At 34.7% G+C, this 21,733-nt stretch overlaps 1 protein-coding gene across 1 annotated transcript in view; it reads right to left on the bottom strand.

Annotated features, from left to right (window-relative positions):
• Positions 1-21,733, bottom strand: part of PRMT3 (protein arginine methyltransferase 3) — a 139,775-nt gene that overhangs the window by 115,277 nt on the left and 2,765 nt on the right. The window contains 6 exon segments of the mRNA XM_017858381.1: positions 983-1,104; positions 9,284-9,349; positions 14,245-14,389; positions 15,995-16,154; positions 18,944-19,046; positions 19,668-19,717. Coding sequence (XP_017713870.1) covers positions 983-1,104; positions 9,284-9,349; positions 14,245-14,389; positions 15,995-16,154; positions 18,944-19,046; positions 19,668-19,717 — 646 coding nt within the window.

The following is a 21,733-nucleotide window of genomic DNA, read 5'->3' as shown; positions in this document are numbered from 1 at the left end:
CATGGCTCGCTGCAGCCTCCACCTCCCCAGGTCAATCAATCCTCCTGTCTCAGTCTCCCAAGTAGGTGGGATTACAGGCATGCACCACCATGCCTGGCTAATTTTAAAACATATTTTATAGAGGACAGAGTGAACTCCTGGGCTCAAGCAATCCTTTCACCTCAGCCTCCCAAAGTGCTGGGATTACAGACATGAGCCACCATGCCTGGCTAACATTAATCAATCTTAACAGTGGAACAGCAGTGTAAGTTGAAGAATCACTTAAAAGTTGCTATGAGAAGACTCCTATTGATTACGTATTCTGGAAATGACTCCTAAGTTCCAAATGTAAGGTGCTTTTGTTAAGCACATAGGGAAAGAAATTCAGTTGTGTCAGCTGGATTTCAAATAAAGGCCTTCTTACTAGGTCATAAGCCAACTGTAAAATCAACCCAGCTAAATACTCAAAAGACAGAGAGTTTTAGAGAATAAAAGTTTTAGGGGCTAATAAACTAAATCCACTCTGCCTTGTTTTTAGCAACTTTGGAATTTACTTAATTTGAAGGAGGTACATGGACTAGTGTTGTCACAAAAGAAAAAGACAAATAACTCTTAGTCTTTAGTATAATTGATATTTGCTAAAGAAAATACTACTAACATATAATAAATATATTAGTAAGTAGGGAGTCCTGTCAGTATTACCCTAAGTATCAAGTTTTTAATTTTACATTATTAGAATTAGCATATTTATAGCCACAGTCAGAAAGCCAGAGAACTATATAAAAATAATCCTCATCAATGTGAACTGTGAAAAGATTATTCAGCACCATAGTTCAAATGTGTCTAGCTCAATTCAACTTAAAATCTTATTATTCTGGAGTGAATTTTTACTGAAAGACAAATGTCATTAGTCTGCCTTAGATAGCTACTAAAGACAAGAAAATCTGTTAAATAATCATTAAATTTTAAAATAAACTTAAATGAAGGCTTAAAATATATGTACCTTATAATGTCCATTGCCTGGTAAAGTATTTCGGATTGATCAACTCCAAGAACCTTCTTCGCCCCAGCTTTAGCAGCAAACATAGAGAGAATTCCAGTTCCACACCCAACATCCAAAACTACCTGGGGTAATTCAAAAAAAAAAAAAGAGATGTTACCAAAAAGGTCTCTATATTAAATTCTATTCATATATTACGATCTTTCTGGCTAGGAAAAGATCACAATATAAACTTTAAACTGGCTAGGTGCGGTGGCTCACGCCTGTCATCCCAGCACTTTGGGAGGCCAAGGCGGGCAGATCACCTCAGGTCAGGAGTTTGAGACAAAATTAGCTGGGCATGGTGGCGCATGCCTGTAATCCCAGCTACTCGGAAGGCTGAGGCAGGAGAATCTCTTGAACCTGGGAGGTGGAGGTTGCGGTGAGCCAAGATCACGCCATTGCACTCCAGCCTGGGCAACAAGAGAGAAACTCCATCTCAAAAAAAAAAAAAAAAAATTAAACTAAGCAAATACGGTAATTTCTATTTGGAAAAACTGAAGATATCATTACTATGAGTTGTTTTAAATTAATAACAGTATAGTTGGTTATAGTCTATTGTAATCAGACCCAACAATGCTTAATTTAAGAGATTTTATATAAAAAAAACTACAGATTTAAGAGAGAATTATTGTTTTCAATTTCCCTATTGTATGTGTATTCTATTTTAGGCTCAGTAATTCTACATTTTAACAGAAATAAATTTCTTCAAGTTTGAGTGGCAGGAATTAATTTAAGCAGGATGGCTTGACCCAATACAATTTGAAAAGGGTTATAAAGTAATCAAGGATACGGAATATCACTACATCCTTCCCACTCCCAAAATCAAATATTCAGCCCATTTTAACAAGAAAGTGCAATGAAAACAAGTTAGCTGTCAAAATTCAGTAACTTGAGAGTTTAAGTTGCAAACTTAATTCTTGGTGAAAGAAAAATATTTATTAGAACCAAAAGTTTTAAGATGCTATTGGGGGTAAGTGGGGAGCAATTATTTAAATCAAGAATTTAATATGGTTTTCCCTGGAATATAATGAAGCCTGCTTAGTTCATAGTAAAAACAAAAACAAGTCACCAAGGAAACACATTTAGCAAAATCCTTCTAGGTACACTACTCTGTGAAATTACTGAAAACTAGTGCTTTAAATCTTTCACTATCAATGGCCTAAAAAATCATATATATTTGTCCCAAAATAGGAAATTATTTCAGTGCCCTCATACTGTAAGTATTCACTAAGCATTACTATATACCAGGAATTGATTTCAGTGATGGAGGTACAGCAACAAACAAGACCAAATCCCTGTCTTAACGGCACATACAATCTTGTGAGAGAGACAAAGAATATAAAATGAGGTCAAGTAGTAAGAAAAATCAAGTAGAGTAGAGGTTAGAGCAGGGGAGAGAAGATATACTCTTTTACCATTCTAGTTAGGTCTGAGAATACCTCTCTGATACATGTGAGCAGAGAACTGAATAAAGGAGGGTGTCATGCAAAGATCTAGGAGAAGAGCATTTTAGTCAGGAGGATATTAAATGCAAGACACAACATTCCAGGCAAAGCCAAGATGGCCAGTGTGGCTGAACTGGGTTCAGAAAGAGGTCACTTGGAGGTGAAGGAAGGGGTCAGATCACAGAGTGCCTTGGATTTTCCTCTGAGTAATGAGAAACTACGCTAAGAAAAATAAAACTAGAGTTAAGAATCGATGATACTGTACACCAATTTTTTTTCTCACCAGGCAACAGAATTATGGTTTAACTATCAGGTATATTTCCTATGCTTTAAAAAAATTTTTATGCATATTACAATTCAATACATGTTTTTCCTTCTTTTACACAAATGATAGCATATTATACCCACTGTGTTACATATATATTTTTTTAACAATATAATTTAGAGATCTCTCCATATCAATTTCTAGAGCTCCTTTCTTTTATGTAGCTGTACAGGATTCCACACTATGGCTGTATCAAAATCCAGTTCTCTGATGAACATTTTAGGTGTTCCCGAAATCTTACTAGGGCAATAAATGCTGAAAATAACCTTATATCGAAGCCCATTCCCATGAATTAGTAAATCTAAAGAATATATTCCTAGAAGTGAAAACACTGTGTCAAAGAGTACATATTTGTAATTCTGCTAGATGTAACCAAATTGATCTCACAGGGCAATCCTGCTAATGAAGACTCCAAAGAGCAATGTATTAGTACCAATTTCCTCACAGGTGAGACTAGCCTATGGACACATAATCAAACTTTTGGATGTCTACCCATCTGGCAATCACAAAATAATGATATGTTGATCTAGTTTTAATATGCATTTCTCTTAGGAGATTTAGCATCATTCCATGTATTGTAGAGCCGTCTGTAATTTTATGTGAACTACTGATTTACATCCTCTCTCCATTTTTCCCACTCAGTTGCTAGTCCTTTTCTTATCAATCTGTCTTAGCAGATAAGAGTTCTTTGTAAATTAAGATTAGCCCTCTGTAATATGACATGCTATGTTTTCTCACAGCATGTATTTTTGTCTTTTGATTCTACTTACAGTGATTTTTGCTACACAGGAATTCTTAACCTACAATTAAACTTATTAATCTTTTCTATAATATCTCCAGGACTTTCATCATAATTAGATAAGCCTTCCCCAGTCTTCCCATTTCATTGCATTTCATCTTCACCCATTTCCTTCTAGTACATTCACAGTTTCATTAACACAGTTTGTTTTTAAACCATGGTACACACTATGAGGCATGGTTCCAATGTTTTGTTCAAATGGTTGGCCACTTGTCACAATATCAGTTATTAAACAAGGTTTCCCCCACTGACTTGGTATGTGACCTTTAACAGTCGTTTAAATATTTGTGTATATTTGCATTTAGAAGTGAATTTTAAATCTGTTCTGTTAATCTATATATTCATGTGCCAGGAATTATTTTAGTTACTGAAGCTTTATAAAATGATTTAATATCAAGTAAGTCTGGTCCACACTCACTGCAAATATTTTCCACAAAGTTTCTGGAAAACTTTTATATTTATTTTCTATATAAACAAGATAATTGGTTTGTCTAGGTTTAAAAGTGTTAGCATTTTTATGAGAACTGAGCTAAAATTTAGGGAAAACAATTTTGAGTTTTCCTATTTAAGAACCTGGTATGACTTTCAATTTGTTTAAATTGTCTGTTAGGTACTTTAGCTGTTCTTTTAAAAATCTTTTTTTATGTAAGTCCTGCATATATTTCTAGTTGTTTACTTCTGTGCATTTTATCTTCTGTACTACTATTATAAGTAGAGTATTCCTTCCATTATATCTTTATTTTTTTCATTTTTGAGACAGAGTCTCACTCTGTTGCCCAGGCTGGAGTGCAGTGGCACAATCTCAGCTCAATGCAACCTCCACCTCGCGGGTTTAAGTGATTCTCCTGCCTCAGCCTCCCAAGTAGCTGGGATTACAGGCGTCCTCCACCACATCGGGCTAATTTTTATATTTTTAGTAGAAACGGGGTTTCACCATGTTGGCCAGGCTGGTCTCAAACTCCTGCCCTCAAGTGATCCACCCACCTTGGCCTCCCAAAGTGCTGGGATTACAGGCGGGAGCCACCATGACTGGCTGTTTCCATTATATATTGAAAATATAATTTATTAGTATTGACTCCAGAAGAGAGATAATCTAAACAGCCTGATATCCACTGAAGAAATAAAGTTGTTGAAAGGTTACTACTTTGTGCTTCCTATCCTACATCCAGATGGCTTCAGTGGGAATTTGACTATTCTTGAACACATGGCCTGTCTGGGTGAGTATACATTTTAACATAATTACTTTTATAAACATTAAGAATTTTATTTTAACATGCAATCGATACATATCACTGCAAACAAAAAGAAATTTTTTAAAAGTTCCAAATAAAATGTATTAACCAAAATAGCAAGAAAACAGTATACTATATAGTATATATGTATCTAGTACAGTTACAGTATCTCAACTTGAAATATTGTATGGCAAAAATGAAAATATATACAATAGAACCATGTGTAATAAGTTTCCGGAAACTCTCATTAAAATAAAACATCTACAAAACTAAAAAATTAAACATAAAAGATTAGTGTGGAATTTAGAAGTTTGTTAAAAGTGCTTTGGTGACAGTGTCTGGGAAGATCAACGCTTCCTTGCTGTGTACCAAAGACAAGCTGGCAGCACAACTGGTGACACCATACATGGTATATACTCTATATGACCTAGAGGGTCCAGTGCTAAAAAATTACCTTATAATTATACTCCCATATATATATAAATATTTTTAATAGTTTATATGAAGCAGTTTCTAATATAAAAACTGAAACAACTTATGGACATTCTTACATTGGATATATGAACCATTAAAAGAATATTAATGAAAAGATGCTCAAAATCACTAATCATTAGAAAAATGCAAATCAAAACAAATATCACTTCACACCAACGAGGACAGCTATTATCAAAAAACTAGAAAACAACAAGTACTGCTAAGGATATGGAGAAATTGGAACCCTTGTGCACTGCTGGTGGGAATACAAAATGGTACACCCACTGTGAAAAACAGCACGGTGCTTCCTCAAGGAATTAAAAATGGAATTACTATGTGACCCAGGAACTTCATTCCTGGGTATATACCCAAAATAATTAAAAGCAGGGCCTCTAAGAGATACCTGTATACCTATGTTAATAGCAGCAATATTCACAATAGCTTTAATATAGAAGTAACCCAAATATCTGGACAGATGAATGAATGAATAAGCAAAATGTACATACATACAATGGATTATTGAGCCTTAAAAATGAAAAAAATTCTGACATTTGCTACAACAAGGTCAAAACTTGAGGACATTATGCTAAGTGCAATAAGCCCGTTACAAAAGGAAATACAGTCAGCCCTTTGTATCCCTGGTTTCCCCAACCAGAGAGTCAAGCAACTGCTAATCGAAAACATTCTGGAAAAAAAAAATTGCATCTGTACTGAACATGAAGTCTTCTTTCTCTTGTCATTGTTGCCTAAACAATACAATATAACAACTATTTATATAGCACTTACATTGTATTAGGTATTGCAAGTAATCTGGAGACGATTTAAAGTATACAGGAAGATGTGCATGGGTTATATGCAAACACTACACCATTTTATATCAGGTAAATGAGCATTTGTGGATGCTGGTATTAAGAGTGTCCTGGAACCAACCCCTCACAGATACTGAGGGAATGACTGTACTGTAAGATTCCACATATATGATGTATATAAGTAGTCAAAATCATAGAGACAGAAAGTAGAATAGCGACTGCCAAGGGCTGGGAAGAAGGGAGAACGGGGAATTAACGGTTTAATGAGAATAGTTTCAGTTTTACAAGATGAAGAGTTCTGGAGATGGAAGTGGTGATGGCTGCATGACATTATAAATGTATTTAATACCACTGATCTATACACTTAGGGATAGCTAAGATGGCAAATTTCATATCATGTTTATTTTACCAAAAGAAAAAACATGGGGGTAAAAAGATAGTAAGGAATTTCTCCAAGAAAAGCTGCTGAGTGAAGAAAGTATAGAAGGATATGTTTAGTATACTCCAATTAGAGTATGTGTTTTTTTGTAAGACTATCCATATACACATTCAGATGCAATGTATATACAAATGCATATATGCGTATGTGTATGAAATCCTTATTTAATCCTCATTCTACAAATGACAAATGTGAGCTTCAGAGTGGCAAAGAAACAGGTCAAAGGTCACACAGCTAGTAAATTGTAGGGTCTGCATTCAAACACAGGTTAACCTGCTTCTAAAGTCTGTATTTTTAATTGTATGTTAGTTATTTATTACACTAGCTTAGAATTAGGTGATCAGGCAGATAAGCTAAAATTTGATAGAATCAAAGAGGTAGAAATAAAATGAACATTATTTTATAAAATGATGAGGAAATTTGATTCATTTTTTTTCTTAAAAAACTGAATGAATTGTAACTGTAGATAACAACCAGAAGCATAAAGAAGGCACCTAACTGGGAATTTCTTCAATAAACTACAAACAGAAATTAATTATGAGTGGGTGACAACACAATTAAATACCACCCAAAGTTAAATTAATCTGAGAAACCATATGGTCTCCACAAGAGCTTTGTGAATTGGAACAATATTAAAAAAGAAGGAAGAAAAGGAGGCTGGGAAGGGATGGAGAGAGAAGGGAAGGAAAAAAATTTTAATAACAATATTTAATATCTTGATGATTAATCTTATGATTACTAATACTTGAGCCTTTTCAGTATTTACTTACCTATTATAAGACAACTCCATTCAGAAGCATACTGAAGGAACATTCTAATTTACTCTCTTAACAAGCTCCTCTGGTATTCCTATCATCAAGTATTAAGAGAAGATGGCTCAAAGAAAGACAATGATGATGCTTTCACGTAACAAAACCCACAGAATTTACCAGAAGGAATTTTTACAATCACCTTACAGGTTAGGCCCAAAGAGATTCACCACTTGCCCAAAATTATATAACTGGTTCCAGACTAGCCAGGATTAGTGATTCTCATGTTTACATATTAAGGAAAAAATAAAATAAAAATCTGGGCATAATCTAACTAGAAATATAAAGCAACGTCGTTAACAGTAACATAATCTGCTTCATTGGAAACAAAGTGGTTTTTAGACAAACATTAAATAAACTTTCCAGCACTTGTTTTGCAAATACAAAAACTATGAAGGGCCGGGTGCGGTGGCTCACGCCTGTAATCCCAGCACTTTGGGAGGCTGAGGCAGGCGGATCACAAGGTCAAGAGATCAAGACCATCCTAACCAACATGGTGAAACCCCATCTCTATTAAAAATACAAAAATTAGCTGGGAGTGGTGTCGTGTGCCTGTAGTGCCAGCTACTGGGGAGGCTGACGCAGGAGAATCGCTTGAACCCGGGAGGCAGAGGTTGCAGTGAGCCAAAATCGCACCACCGCACTCCAGCCTGGGTGACAGAGTAAGAATCCGTCCCCCCCCCAAAAAAAAAAACACCATGAAAAGTCTCCACTATAGTAACATATAAAAAGCATACAAAAAACTTAAATATAAAAAACTGATCAACCATAATTTTTAAATGAAATCATTTATTTGTCTCTGGTGGGAATCAGCACAAACAATTATAACTTTTCATGAGGTGCAATGCTTTGTCCAAAGAGATCAGAGCACCATATAAATTCTGCCCAATTCAGCCAACTCACAAGTGAAACACTGCTCTTAAAAAAGAGGTATGGAAAATGAAAAGTTAATCCAGATTATATTCCAAACAAAATCAGGAAAAGGATTTTAAAACATAAAGGTTGTTACTGCTGCCATATCATGTAAAGCTCATGAAATAATCTTAGAGAGATGAAAGCTGAATTATAAGAACCTGATACATTATCAACATACATGTTCTCAAAGTAAAAAGAGTGGGAAAAAATTCCCAAGGAAAGGTATGTAAACGGCAAAGATCATAATATTCCTGATTAAATTAGGGGATTAATTTCCCATCAGTAAGAACAAACAGAAAATCTGAACTTTTAAGTAACCATCCCAATGTAGAAAGGGAGGAAAAGGCAGAGTGGAAAAGAGAGAGGGAAAATAAAGAAAAAATGAAAAAACAGAATGTGTAAGGAAGAAAAGCCAAAAAACACAAATTTCAAACACACAGGCATATGCACACGCAGAGTATAAGATCATTTTTTAAATAACTTAAGCCAATATTAAAACTAATTGTAAAATACAAAGTATCTCTTAATGGGGTAAAGTATTAAAAGAAAGCATATAAAATAAATACTACATTACAATAGTGAACCCTAATTCTTAATGTTCTTAAACTCATTAATTTTCCATTACTGAACACAAACTAGAGTAATAATTAAAAGTGTGCTATGACATGGGGCTTATCTGATACATTTAAAATTCATAGGAATAACTATAAACAAAAAATATGGTTTAAGCAAAATTATCTGAATAAGCAAAATTTAACTAAGCTATGTCATTATAACTAAGCTATGTCATTATAATTAATAACTTCCAATTTTTAAAAAGAGCATATTGAATGACAGCAGCAATCAGCATTTCTGTTATCAGTACTCTGCACCACAGAGCAGCATCATAAAAGTCTTCCGTGAAATAAAGACAGAAGGTGTTAAATCAATTGCTATCACAATGATGACCCACGAGAGGACTTCTACTGCCCAAGAACAACATGAAATGTATAATTCTATAACCTATGCTACTTACCTTGTCTTTGAAGATATGTGGATTCTGGTATATGAAATCTCGGTAGCTTTCTGTTCGTATTTTGTCCTAGGGTGGAGAGACGAAAAAGCTGTGTTTATAGGACAGTCTAAACAAATAAATTTTTTAAGGGTGATATTTGCCATTTTATCACACATTGCTAGTTTCCATAGCAGCTTTTATACCTGGGATGCCAAGCTTTTTTTTTTCCTAAGAAAACAAAAAAGAATAGAAATAGCAACAACACACAAAGAAAATATTTTACGAAGACTGAAACTCAAATAAGACCCAAGTTCTTAAAATGTGTACATTTTCTCTTTACATGCATTATCACCATAAGACTTAGAGTGATAATTGAAGCTAATAAAAGATGAATATGTTTTCTCCTTTCCACAGGGCCTGGAAACTACAGCCTGATTCTCTGCACTACAGCTATATTAAAATAAGGGAGAAGCCAAGTGCAGTGGCTCATGCCTGAAATACTCACTTGAAGCTAGGAGTCTGAGACCAGGCTGGGCAACAAAGTAAGACCCTGTCTCCAAAAAAAATAGAAATAAAAGTAAGGGGCTGGGTTCGGAGGCTCACACCTGTAATCCCAGCACTTTGGGAGGCTGAGGCGGGCAGATCACCTGAGGCCGGGAGTTTGAGACCAGTCTGACCAACATGGAGTAACCCTGTCTCTACCAAAAATACAAAATTTATCGCTTGAACCGGGAGGCGGAGGTTGCGGTGAGGTGAGATTGCACCATTGCACTCCAGCCTGGGCCACAAGAGCAAAATTCCATCTCAAAACAAAACAAAAGAAGAAAGGAGATAAAATAAATAAATGCAAACGTTGCAGCTACATACGAAAAATTACACTAAACTGGTTATGTTTTTCAAAGAAAGTCATTGATCAGCACCTATCTGATTTACATTCCTGTTTTGCTTGTAAAAATTTCTGTAGTAGCAAATGATGTTTAAAAGCCTGTAAGCCTAAAAGTAAATCATTTGAGCCCTGCAGCCCACATTATAAGGCTCCTACACTCTGGAGTCTCATATAACCTTGTGACCAAGGCAAGCACGTAACTCTAACATTTATGCTGGTTTATGAATAGAGTTGATTCCCTAGGTTGAAACACATAGTGACTGCAAATTAAGCAGTTAGGGGCTCTGCTGTCAAGTTAGTACAATATGACTGTGATAAAAATAAGTATCACGGAATGGGAATTCTAGTTTTAAGTTTCACATCAGGGTGAAAAGAAAATATTACACCAATTGCTACAATATCAAAATTTTATACAAATCATACCCCCAAAACATTTTTATGCCAATTGAGACTTTTTTTAAAGCATAAAAGGAGATCTTAAAGGGCAAGTTGTTTTACTTAAGTACTAGACCTAAAAGGGAATTGTCCACAATTAATTCCATGTTTTCTGATTACTTCTCACTGCTTTACAAAAAAAAATTTTAAAATTAGGCTTATTAAATCTTCTCCTGAAGTTATTTTAAGAATTACTAAGATAAATAAATGTATATATAAACTAATTATCTAATTTTAAAACTTTTTTCAAAGCATACCATTTCATACATTTTTACAAATTTTATATTCCTCTGATACTATAACCAGTGATTTTTGCAGAAACAACAAAACTTACACAGGGTGAACATCAGTCAGGAATGCAGTCAGAAAGCTCTCACTAATCATACTGCCTCACCACTACCTCCACTTAATCAATAGAATTCCAACTGCTGTCCTAACGCCATGCACTGCTACTCAACTAAATTACAATCTTTCATTCTGGCTCTTTCAATATATTCATTTGTTTTTGTTTGTATGCTCATGCTGGTGTAATGAAATCCAAAGTATACAAAACTTAGTGCCCTGTATATAGCAGAGCTTCAATTTAGTCACTGAATGTTTGAAAAAAAAAAAAAATCCAATAAATACGAAAATGTAAGCAAACAAAAGAGTAGCCTTTATAACCATTTCTAAAAATTTATTCTAACAAAGGCCAACATGTCAATACAAAACAATAAACAGAAATTTAAAAAATTTTTTATATCAACCTTGAAACTAAGAAAAATAAAATAACAAAATTACTGCTCCAATACTTTGGAGCAAGATAATATTTTAAGACTAGTAAGGTATCAAGAAATTGTTCCTGCAAATATAAAAAAAAGAATGAAGGTAAAGAAAAAAGTTATATACTATAAATTTTACATATACAAGCAATAGTATGTTTTTAATTTACAAGCTCATAAAGGTGGTAGTGCTCACTTGGTAGTGCATGAGACAGGGGCAGATACAATAAAGAGAATGCAGCAAAGAAAAATTACTAAAATTTCACTTTACTAAAGGGCACTATGATCTGTGATAAATGTACAACAGAATGAATAATGTTGATCTTAAAACAAAGAAGATTGATGCATTTCGGATTTACAGTATTAGTCAACGATGACTCTTCTTCAAAAAGATAAAGTGGCAAGGAATTTTGAAAGTTCATGTAATTTAACCCTTTATCAATTATATCTCTGGAATTCAAAAAAGGTATCTTCATCTTATCTAAAGAAATAAGATCACAAGATTTTTTTTTTAATTATAATCAAAACATGTACCAAAATAGTGTCATGAAAAGACATGAAGCCAAGCAACAAAAAACCCTAATTAAACTCTCTAAAACAAGGCCGATTCCAACCACAAAAATATGTCCTGTAAATATGATTTCTCAATTTTAAGTGAGTTACAAAAATTAGCTAAGATTCTAGTGGTAATATACCTTGAACCGTTTATGTGTGCTAAGAATCATTCTGATAAGAAACGAGAAATAAAGCTGTGATATAAGGCATGCTTCACATTCATTCACAGCACATAACTTGGCAAAATGCAAATGTATAAACAGTTCTTTTTGAATCAACTATCCATATGTCCTATAGACATTTAATAGAATCATTTCCAAGGGGAGGAAATTACACTGCACAAGAACTAAAGGAAGCTAAGGCACACAGAATGATATTTAAGTGATTCTCTCAAAGGGAAAGGGTGACACTGGAAACTTCCAGTTGGAACTTCTTAAATCTATATGTACATCTAAAGGAGTTAAAGGTACCAGACCAGGTGTGAAATCTTATGGTTACTGACATATAGATACAAGTGTCCAGGATAAAGATTTGTAAATGGTCAGTACTCAAACTGAATTTCCCTGATGATTGTACTCACAACGCTCAACACTCTACTGAAAGTTTCAGTAACCTTTAACCTGTCTGAAAAGCCCAACACAATTTCCATACTGAAGGAATGAAAGGCTTATGGTATTTAATGGGGTGATTTAGAATGACAAACATGGCCCTAGATAAACTTCTTTAAAGAAAATATTCTAAACATAATAAAAAAATTAATAAAGAAAATGAAGCAAGTCAATTTCTTTTCAACAAATTCACTGAAACTCAAAATAATGTATTACTTAGAATAAGATATCTATTATTTATAATGCTATGCCATTACCCAAGTGACAACAAAAAGCACAACCACGACATGTAATTAGTAATGACATGACAATGTTTTAAAAGACCCCACATAAGTACAATTATCAATTACCAAACTTCTATTCTGTGATCCGGCAAAACCGAATCAACAAAATATATACATGTTGCCAAATATCCCTGGTTAGCTTAAATGCCTGTGCTTCAGGGAAACCATAAAATAAAACAATCTCTGGAGGAAGGATTTAGAAAGGGATATTTTGTTTGTTGGTTTTAAGCATAGGTAATGGTGGCATCCAAAATTCAGAGATAAACATCTAAACTTTCAATGTTTATGTTCCAACATTTATTTTACTCTACGTAGATATTCTAAATTTCACTGAACTAAAAATTACATCTTCCTATTTTACAATCTATAACACTTAATAAAATGTATAATTATCAAGTATAGATAGAAATCAACTTTTATCTTACATGGATATTACCATTATAAAAATTAAAACCAGCCAGATTTAAATACAGTCACATGTTGCTTAATGCTAGGGATGCTTCTGAGAAATGTGTTGTGTGGACCTCACAGAGCATACTTCACAAATGGAGATGGTATATAGCCTACTACACACCTAGGCTCTGTAAGATAGCCTATTACCCCTAGGCTACAAACCTGTACAGCATGTCACTGTACTGAATACTGTAGGCAACTATAACACAATGGTATTTTTGTATCTAAGCATATCTAAACATAGAAAAGGTACAGTAAAAATATGGCATTATAGTCTCACGGTGGCACCATCACATCAGTCTGATTGACTGAAACATTAGTATGCAGTGCATGACTGTATCTAATTTGACCAATTCAGGAAATACTCCTGTATGTCAATGATTTCAATGGTAAAAAAGTTACCATAATAATTGTGAGATTTATAATTAAACTTTATATCAAAGAGTTATTATTGGCCCAAACAAAAGTCAGTATGGCTATTTAAAACACTGAAATTAATCATTTCCTATATACATTAAAAGGTAAATATATAATTTAATCCATCTAATTGTTCCTATTTAATAGTTGCCCTTAAGAAGACTAAAATTGTCAAGTTTTCCAATATTTTAAGGAAAAGTGATTTCATAAAAAGATTAATAATGATTTTAAATGGAATGTACAAATGACTGATGCCTCTGTAATCTTTTTTCCTTCTTTCTTTTTTTTTTTTTTTGTAGACAGGGTCTCACTACATTGCCCAGGCTGGTCTTGAACTCCCGAGCTCAAGCAATCCTCCTGCCTTGGACTCCCAAAGTGCTGGTATTACAGGCATGTGCCACCGTGCCCAGTCTTGCAATACTTTCAACCCAAGATGAGCTATCAAGCACCAAAGAGGTGTTTAAAAAGCAGTTCTCCCCACCCAAAAAAAAGGAGGTCTCCTACAGTGTACATATATATTAAGAAAGAACCTGTTCTATTTTTCCTTTAGTATGGATTTGGCACATTTGTGTTCTTTTCTAACCTTTAGCATTTCTTCATGTATCCCATAATGCCCGTATGAGCTGAAATAAACACCGTCCTCATCCTCCTGGAGGTCCGCAATGATACTAGTAGATGACGAGCAGGTTCTGACATCTGCGTTCATCACAAAATCCTGAGCAAATTGTCTGTAATCAATTTGAAATACACCCTTGAGACAGGTTTATTGGACCATGAATAAAGGAAAGGCTAGAGGTTGAAGAGGAAAGAGGAGGCAGTATAGTGTGATGAGCCTTCCAAATCACATTCTACCTTGAACAACTGAAAGCTCCCCCTGCTGGATCTGAAGCAATGGCAATATTCAAAAACAATTTTATGCACTCCTACAAACCACAAAAGCAATGCCAACTGCAGATAATCCTCTTTATGTCTTTTAACTGAACAAAATAAGCATATTACTTTTATTATCCTCTATTATTTCTATTGTTTTAAAATCCTTTTTTAGCAACTGGATCAATGTCATGTATTTCAGCTCTATTAATATTCTTTAAAACCATATTACTTCTTGGGAGTGTTATATAAGCAGAAAGTAGACCCAAATAGATAATTATTTATATACACCAACACCACCCACTCCAGCTCTAAAACTCAGATCCCTCTCAGATCATGACATATTAGGAATCCATAAGGTATACAAAAGGGAGAAGTCCAAAGGGGCAAAAGGTAAAGTTGGTGTTGGTTGCTTGTTACCTAGCATAAAAATTCTGAAACAGAGAAGAGGAACTACAATTGGTTCTACTATCTTTCCCGCTGAACATACATTCTGGCAAATCATCAAATGGGTACTCAGGCAACAGCAAACAGCTTACAAATCCAACAGGAAGGACTGTGAGGTATACTTGTTAGAAATGCAGAATCTCAGGCCCTATTCTCAATCTCCTGAATCAGAATTTACATTTTAACAGGATCCCAGTTGATTCCTATGCACATTAAACTTTGAAAAGTACTACACCAGTACAATGCTAATTTATTCACTGGGAAAAACTGTCACTGTGTATCTGGTTTTCTGGGTTCATACTATACCATAATTACATTTTGATTCTTCCCGCACCCACCCCCCACACACAAGACAAAGTCTTGCTCTGTTGCCCAGGTTGAAGTACAGTGGCATGATCTTGGCTCACTGTAACCTCCACTTCCTGGATTCAAGCAATTCTCCCGTCTCAGCCTCCCAAGTAGCTGGGATTACAGGCGTGCACCACCACACCCCAGCTAATTTTTGTATATTTAGTAGAAATGGGGTTTCACCATGTTGGCCAGACTGGTCTCAAACTCCTGACCTCATGATCCACCCGCCTTGGCCTCCCAAAGTGCTGAGATTACAGATGTGACCCACCGCGGCCTACATTTTGATTCTTTAAAAATAAAAACTTCAACCCTGTATTTTCCCCAAACCTCAAAAAGATTAATCCTTCCACTTTAAAAAACTAAGATAGAAAAAGTAAAATGGAGAAATCAACTGCAAACAGGAAAACTGAAAGGAAGGCAATAAAGAACAAAAACATTCATGAGGACAACATTTGTCAGAACATATCAGAATAGGTAAAACCATAAGACTTTATATTAATTAACGATATCCACAATGTATAAAAATGCTACATATCTTTAACTGTATGAAGATAAAATATCTACATTGTACTTTCCTGTATATGAAATGTTCTATATTCTACTTTGCCATTGATTGTATTATTTTGGAGATCTAAACAATTAATTTTGCAAGATTGATAAATTACTTCATTTTTTGCAGATCCTCACGTGCTCCAGCCAATGCGGCTTCAGCAGACAGTGCCCTGGCTTCCATACGTTTCAATTTTTCAACAACAGATATATTTTCACTGAGTCCATTGGGGTATGAGAAGGGTACTGACGCCGGTTCATAAAGATCTTCCACGTCTAAAGAAATAATGGACATTATTATCAGGCCATCTTATAACAACAAAACAAGTATAAATATGTTAGGAATAAATATGCCCTAAGTTTCTACTATGTGGCCAATTGAGAAAGATTAGTGAAAGTAGTTTTAATTGAATATTAATCATCTTGGCTTTGCACAGTGGCTAACGCCTGTAATCCCAGCATTTTGCAAGGCCGAGGCAGGCAGATCACTTGAGGCCAACAGTGATCAAGACCAGCCTGGCCAGTTTGGTGAAACCTTGTCTTTACAAAAAAAAAAAAAAAAATACAAAAAATTAGCCAGGCCTGGTGGTGCGGGCCTGTGGTCCCAGCTACTTGGGAGGCTGAGGCAGGAGAATTGCTTGAACCTCAGAATTGGAGACTGCAGTGAGCCGAGATCACACCACTGTACTCCAACCTGGGCAATACAGTGAGATTCGGTCTTAAAAGTAATAATAATAAATATTTATCATCTAAACTATTTCAATTTGAATTCAAAGAGCATGCTGTCAGTCTAAGTTTTTCATTAGTTGTCTCAACTGAACATATATTTAAATATTAATTATACTCAACCAAATCCAGGAAGAAAGAAAAAAGTAGAAAGAAAAAACCTAATATTTATTGATCAGCAGGTACCTTTCAAGTACATTATTACATCTCGTTTTATTCTCAAAACACAGTTAAGATGTATTTATCCCTATTTGAGGCATGGAAAAAATAAATTTCAGGGAAATTAAGTGACTATCCCAACGTTATATATCTGTTTATGGAAGAACTAAGATTTAAACTCAGCCCATGTTCTTGCCATTACACAAAGCCACCTCCTAGCCTGTGTTCTTATTGTAGCAGGTATTAAATTCAGATATTGCTTAAGGGAAATCCTGCCATATGACAATATGAATGAACGTGGAGGACATTATGTGAAGCAAAATAAGACAGACACAAACAGACAAACACTGTGTGATCTCACTTTTGTGTGGAATTAAAAAAAAAACTCACAGAAGCAGAAAGTGAAATGGTGGTGGAAATGAGGAGATGTTGGTCAAAGTGTACACACTTTCAGCTACAATACGAGTAAGTTATGGGCATCTGCCTATGGTAAAGTGACTACAGTTAAAAATGCTGCACTGTATATGTGAAATTTGCAGACAGTAGATCTTAGCTGTTCTCAACACAAAAATAAAAAACGGAATGTGAGGTGATGATGTTAATCAGCTTGGTTACAGTAATCACTTCACAATGTATATGCATATCAAATCGTCATATTGTATACTTGAAATGTACAAAATTTTCACTTATCAATTATACCTGAATAAACTGGAGGAAAAAAAAACATTCCTAAGGACAGTGTGTAAAGAATTCCACACACTAATTTTTCATCCTGGGCAAGGTGGAGTGAAACCTATACACTAAAGTGTTATTGCTGATATTATTAAATATCCTAATTCCTAGTATTTTTAAATTATTAATTTAATTTTAATTTCACTATATTTAATTTTAATTTCACTTCTCTGTAAAGATAAGTTAATATATGTAGTTTGTGAATTTCACAAAATCAATGTCCATTTACTGGTCTAACTTTCAGATCAACTTAAGGCAGTAAGTAGTGCAAATATTACGTTTTCCCCTCAGGATAGCACTGGAAGAAATGTGACTTTGTAAACATTCCTATTCATTTTTCAGTTGTGAAGACACTTCTTCAGAGTTAGGACAAAACAGCTAAGCCTAACGAATGCATAATACTATAAGAGGTTACAGCCTAAGTTGAATTCTTGTTATAAAAGCAGTGCAGGGTGTCACTAACTTCTAATCACGCTGGTAGAATATTGAGTCACTGAGGTTTAAAAACTGCATTCATTCACTATCTAATTCACCAAAAATTAATGAGCACAACAAAATATTTCTAAATTATATAAGGCTGGTATACTGTGTTTTCTGCTTCCTACTACAAACCTCATTTTGTATTTTGATTTCAAAATTCTTCAAACTGGTCAGTTTCTGTTTTGCTTTCTGCTGCAATAAAATTGTCATAATAAAACTTTTAATGTTAAGAATATGCAGATAATTATATATTAAAGATTAAACTTAGAGATTTGAAAAAGAGAAAGGATTTAGTAAATATTAAGATTCCTAACTACAATTTGCTAGAATTCAAGGCCTAAACCATATTCAGAAAGACGAATTTCCACGTCTACCTTCTGTCTCAGGATGTTCAAATCACCTGGATACTTCTTTCAGGCAGAGAAGAATTACTGCAAAAGTTGGCTAATATTTCAGTAAAATATAACAATTATAAATGTGTATAAACCTCACATAAGAGCTCCAAAATAAATGAAGCAATTAAAGGCAAAAACAGACAATCCTTTGATCACAGAGTATTTGGTTTTTTTAGATAGAGTCTTGCTCTGTCACCTGTATCCCAGGTTCAAGAGATTCTCCTGCCTCAGCCTCCCAGTAGCTGGGACTACAGGTGCCCGCCACCATGCCCGGCTAACTTTTTGTATTTTTAGTAAAGATGGGGTCTCACTGTGTTAGCCAGGATAGTCTCGATCTCCTGACCTTGTGATCTGCCCGTAGCCTCCCAAAGTGCTGGGATTACATGTATGAGACACGGCGCCTGGCAGACTATTAGTTTTTAAGCAACTTAACTTTTCCATTGAAACCAACTACCTGATGAGGCATTTAGAGAATTTTAAAAAGCATGTCTTTTCCTAAAACACTTTACCTCCATTTTGCCATAACAAATGGCCTTATGTTAATTAAAGTAGATACACTTATGTTCATCTTACCAAATTGAAGTAAAAGGTCATCTTCTAATACTGGCTTCAAATACTCTTCTTTCTCCCAAGGCACTGGGTTGTATATGGAATTCATGTACTCAACTGTAGGATTCTGGATATAAAATTAATTTCATGTTTTTTCATTACACATAATCACAAAATCTCCTTAGTAAAAACTAGAATTAAACAAAGGAAATCATGTTTGCATTACACAAAATCAGTATGTCTCTAAAAAGTCTGCACACGCCTGTCATTTCATTAACTTGCTGGATGATTGCTTAATCAGTAGTTTCAATGTAGAGTTTTTCTTACTGTTTGGATTTGGGGAAAGTGTTGTCGTGTCATTAAACATTCATTTAAGTAGGACAAAAAAACACAAAGTATTTGGAAAAAACAGAAAAAAGAGCAACCAAAATACTTAAAATCACATTAGAAATTATTTCTGATTTTACAGATCCTGTCCATCAGTATTTCTCTTTATCTGACACTGAATTAGTTTTTCACATACACGGATTCATCTCTTAGATGCAGTGAAAATAATATTTGTTAGTTATGGTAGACATTTACATGGTGCTTTCTGCTGTGCAAGTTCCTAATGTCCATGATTCCCCAATATAATGAGTACCACATTTAATGCAGTTCCTCATATTCTTTTAAATAATCAGTACACTGACAGTCACTGTAGCATTTCTTTAATTTCTAAACAAAATTATAAATTAAGCTGTCAACTTACCTTAAGTCTAATAAAATTTATTAGCTTAATGTATCCATAAAATTCAAGTCCTAAAGGGGAAAAAAAGATAATTCACCTATTTTAACATAAGGAGTTTTGTTTAACTGACCCGTTCTAGAAAGACTTCTCTGATTAAACAATAGAATACTTCTGACCCCTAATTTTGTACTTATATTTTGAGTTTTATTAAGAATTAGAAGTAGTAATACGATGATACTTCTGTATTGAGAAGCAGCCACAGAAGACAAATTAAAGCTTTTGTAGTATTTCCAAAAAAAAGAGAAATTGATTTTTAAAATTCTGCTCCTCCTTTGTCAGAATAATACAAATCTGGAAAATTAGGTCCGACATTTTACCAAGTATTTGGCAATTGATATCAGAGCTGAAAGTTTTAAATCCCTAATTTTTATGGTGTGTATCAAATTATAATTTTGCCAGGACATGGTGTATACTAGCTTCTACATGAAGTTAAATGATGCAAACCCAATCAGGCTTGTTATCTGGTTCTCATATCTTTCCAGAAATTAAGCAGCATTTAAAACAAAGGAAAGCAGTAATATATCCAATCAACCAATTATTTGTCATAAAACTGTTATGAGAAAGCTTTAATAGTATACAAACCCCCTATATTGGTAAGTGAAAAAAACAAAACAAAACATAATTCTATCTCAAGTATGAGTCTAATACTTTAGAAATGCAACATTAAAAACATTAAGGCTGGGCACAGTGGCTCATGCCTGTAATCCCAGCACTTTGGGAGGCCAAGACGGGTGGATCACCTGAGGTCGGGAGTTCGAGACCAGCCTGACCAACATGGAGAAACCCTGTCTTTACTAAAAATACAAAATTAGCCAGTGTGGTGGCGCATACCTATAATCTCAACTACGCAGGAGGCTGAGGGAGGAGAATCACTTGAACCCAGGAGGCGGAGGTTGCGGTGAGCCAAGATCGCGCTATTGTACTCCAGCCTGGGCAACAAGAGCGAGACTCTGTCTCAGAAAAAACAAAAACAAAAAGCATTAAAAAATGAGGCTGTCATTTATGCCTTACAAAAGTATTTGCACCTGAATTTATGATTTATGAACATGTGATACCACGTATTTATCTGACACTGAAACATCTGTTAGTATTTGCTATTCTTCAATAATGTCCCTTCTTAGTTGTCAACAAATATAGGGACCAAAACACCTATTCTGTATTGTTGTTTTTTTTTTTTTTTGAGACGGAGTCTCAGTCTGTCGCCCAGGCTGGAGTGCAGTGGCATGATCTCAGCTCACTCTAACTTCTGCCTCCCGGGTTCAAGCGATTCTCCTGCCTCAGCCTCCCAAGTAGCTGGGACTACAGGCACCTGCCACCATGTCTGGCTAATTTTTTGTATTTTTAGTAGAGTCGGGGTTTCACTGGGTTAGCCAGGATGGTCTCGATCTCCTGACCTTGTGATCCACCCACCTTGGCCTCCCAAAGTGCTGGAATCACAGGCGTGAGCCACCGCACCTGGCCTATTTAATTTTATTGTAGTATACCTCTTCTATATCCATTTAAAGAAGTGGAAGGCCTTAATGGTAAGGCAACTGTGTTTAAATAAAAGTTTCAATAGAAACATCACCTGAGTATTTTGCATATTAACCTTAATTTCATCAGTCTTTTTCCAGTCTCTACCAAACTTTGTATAAAACTCAGTCTCGTGGGCGTGAAGTTCATGTCATGCTTCGAGCTGATTAAGTTGTCTTTTTTCAAATGAACTGCCTCCTTTTTCAAGTCCTACATCTACACTTGCTCTCCCTAAAACTAATATGTAATCACATAAAATGTAAAATGTAATCACATGCCAAATCTGTTTTGTTTTAGTTGAAAAGCTAATATAAGCTTAAATATAGTGAATCTTGTCTAGAAGAGTGACTTATTCATCTTTTCTCAAGGATCGCTTGTCAAAAAAACTCCACTTCCACAAGATAAGATGTTGCTGTATGATTTGCCATATTAAACTCATACAGAAAAGGGTCTGAAAAACTATAAAATCTGAACTTATATTTCACAACCGTTTTTTTTTTTTTTTTTTTTTTTTT

The sequence above is a fragment of the Rhinopithecus bieti genome, unplaced genomic scaffold (genome assembly GCF_001698545.2).
Source record: "Rhinopithecus bieti isolate Rb0 unplaced genomic scaffold, ASM169854v2 scaffold_2350, whole genome shotgun sequence".
In the NCBI taxonomy this organism is placed as follows: Eukaryota; Metazoa; Chordata; class Mammalia; order Primates; family Cercopithecidae; genus Rhinopithecus; species Rhinopithecus bieti.
The sequence above is the reverse complement of the archived record's forward strand: the minus strand, read 5'-3'. Positions and strand labels throughout refer to the sequence as shown.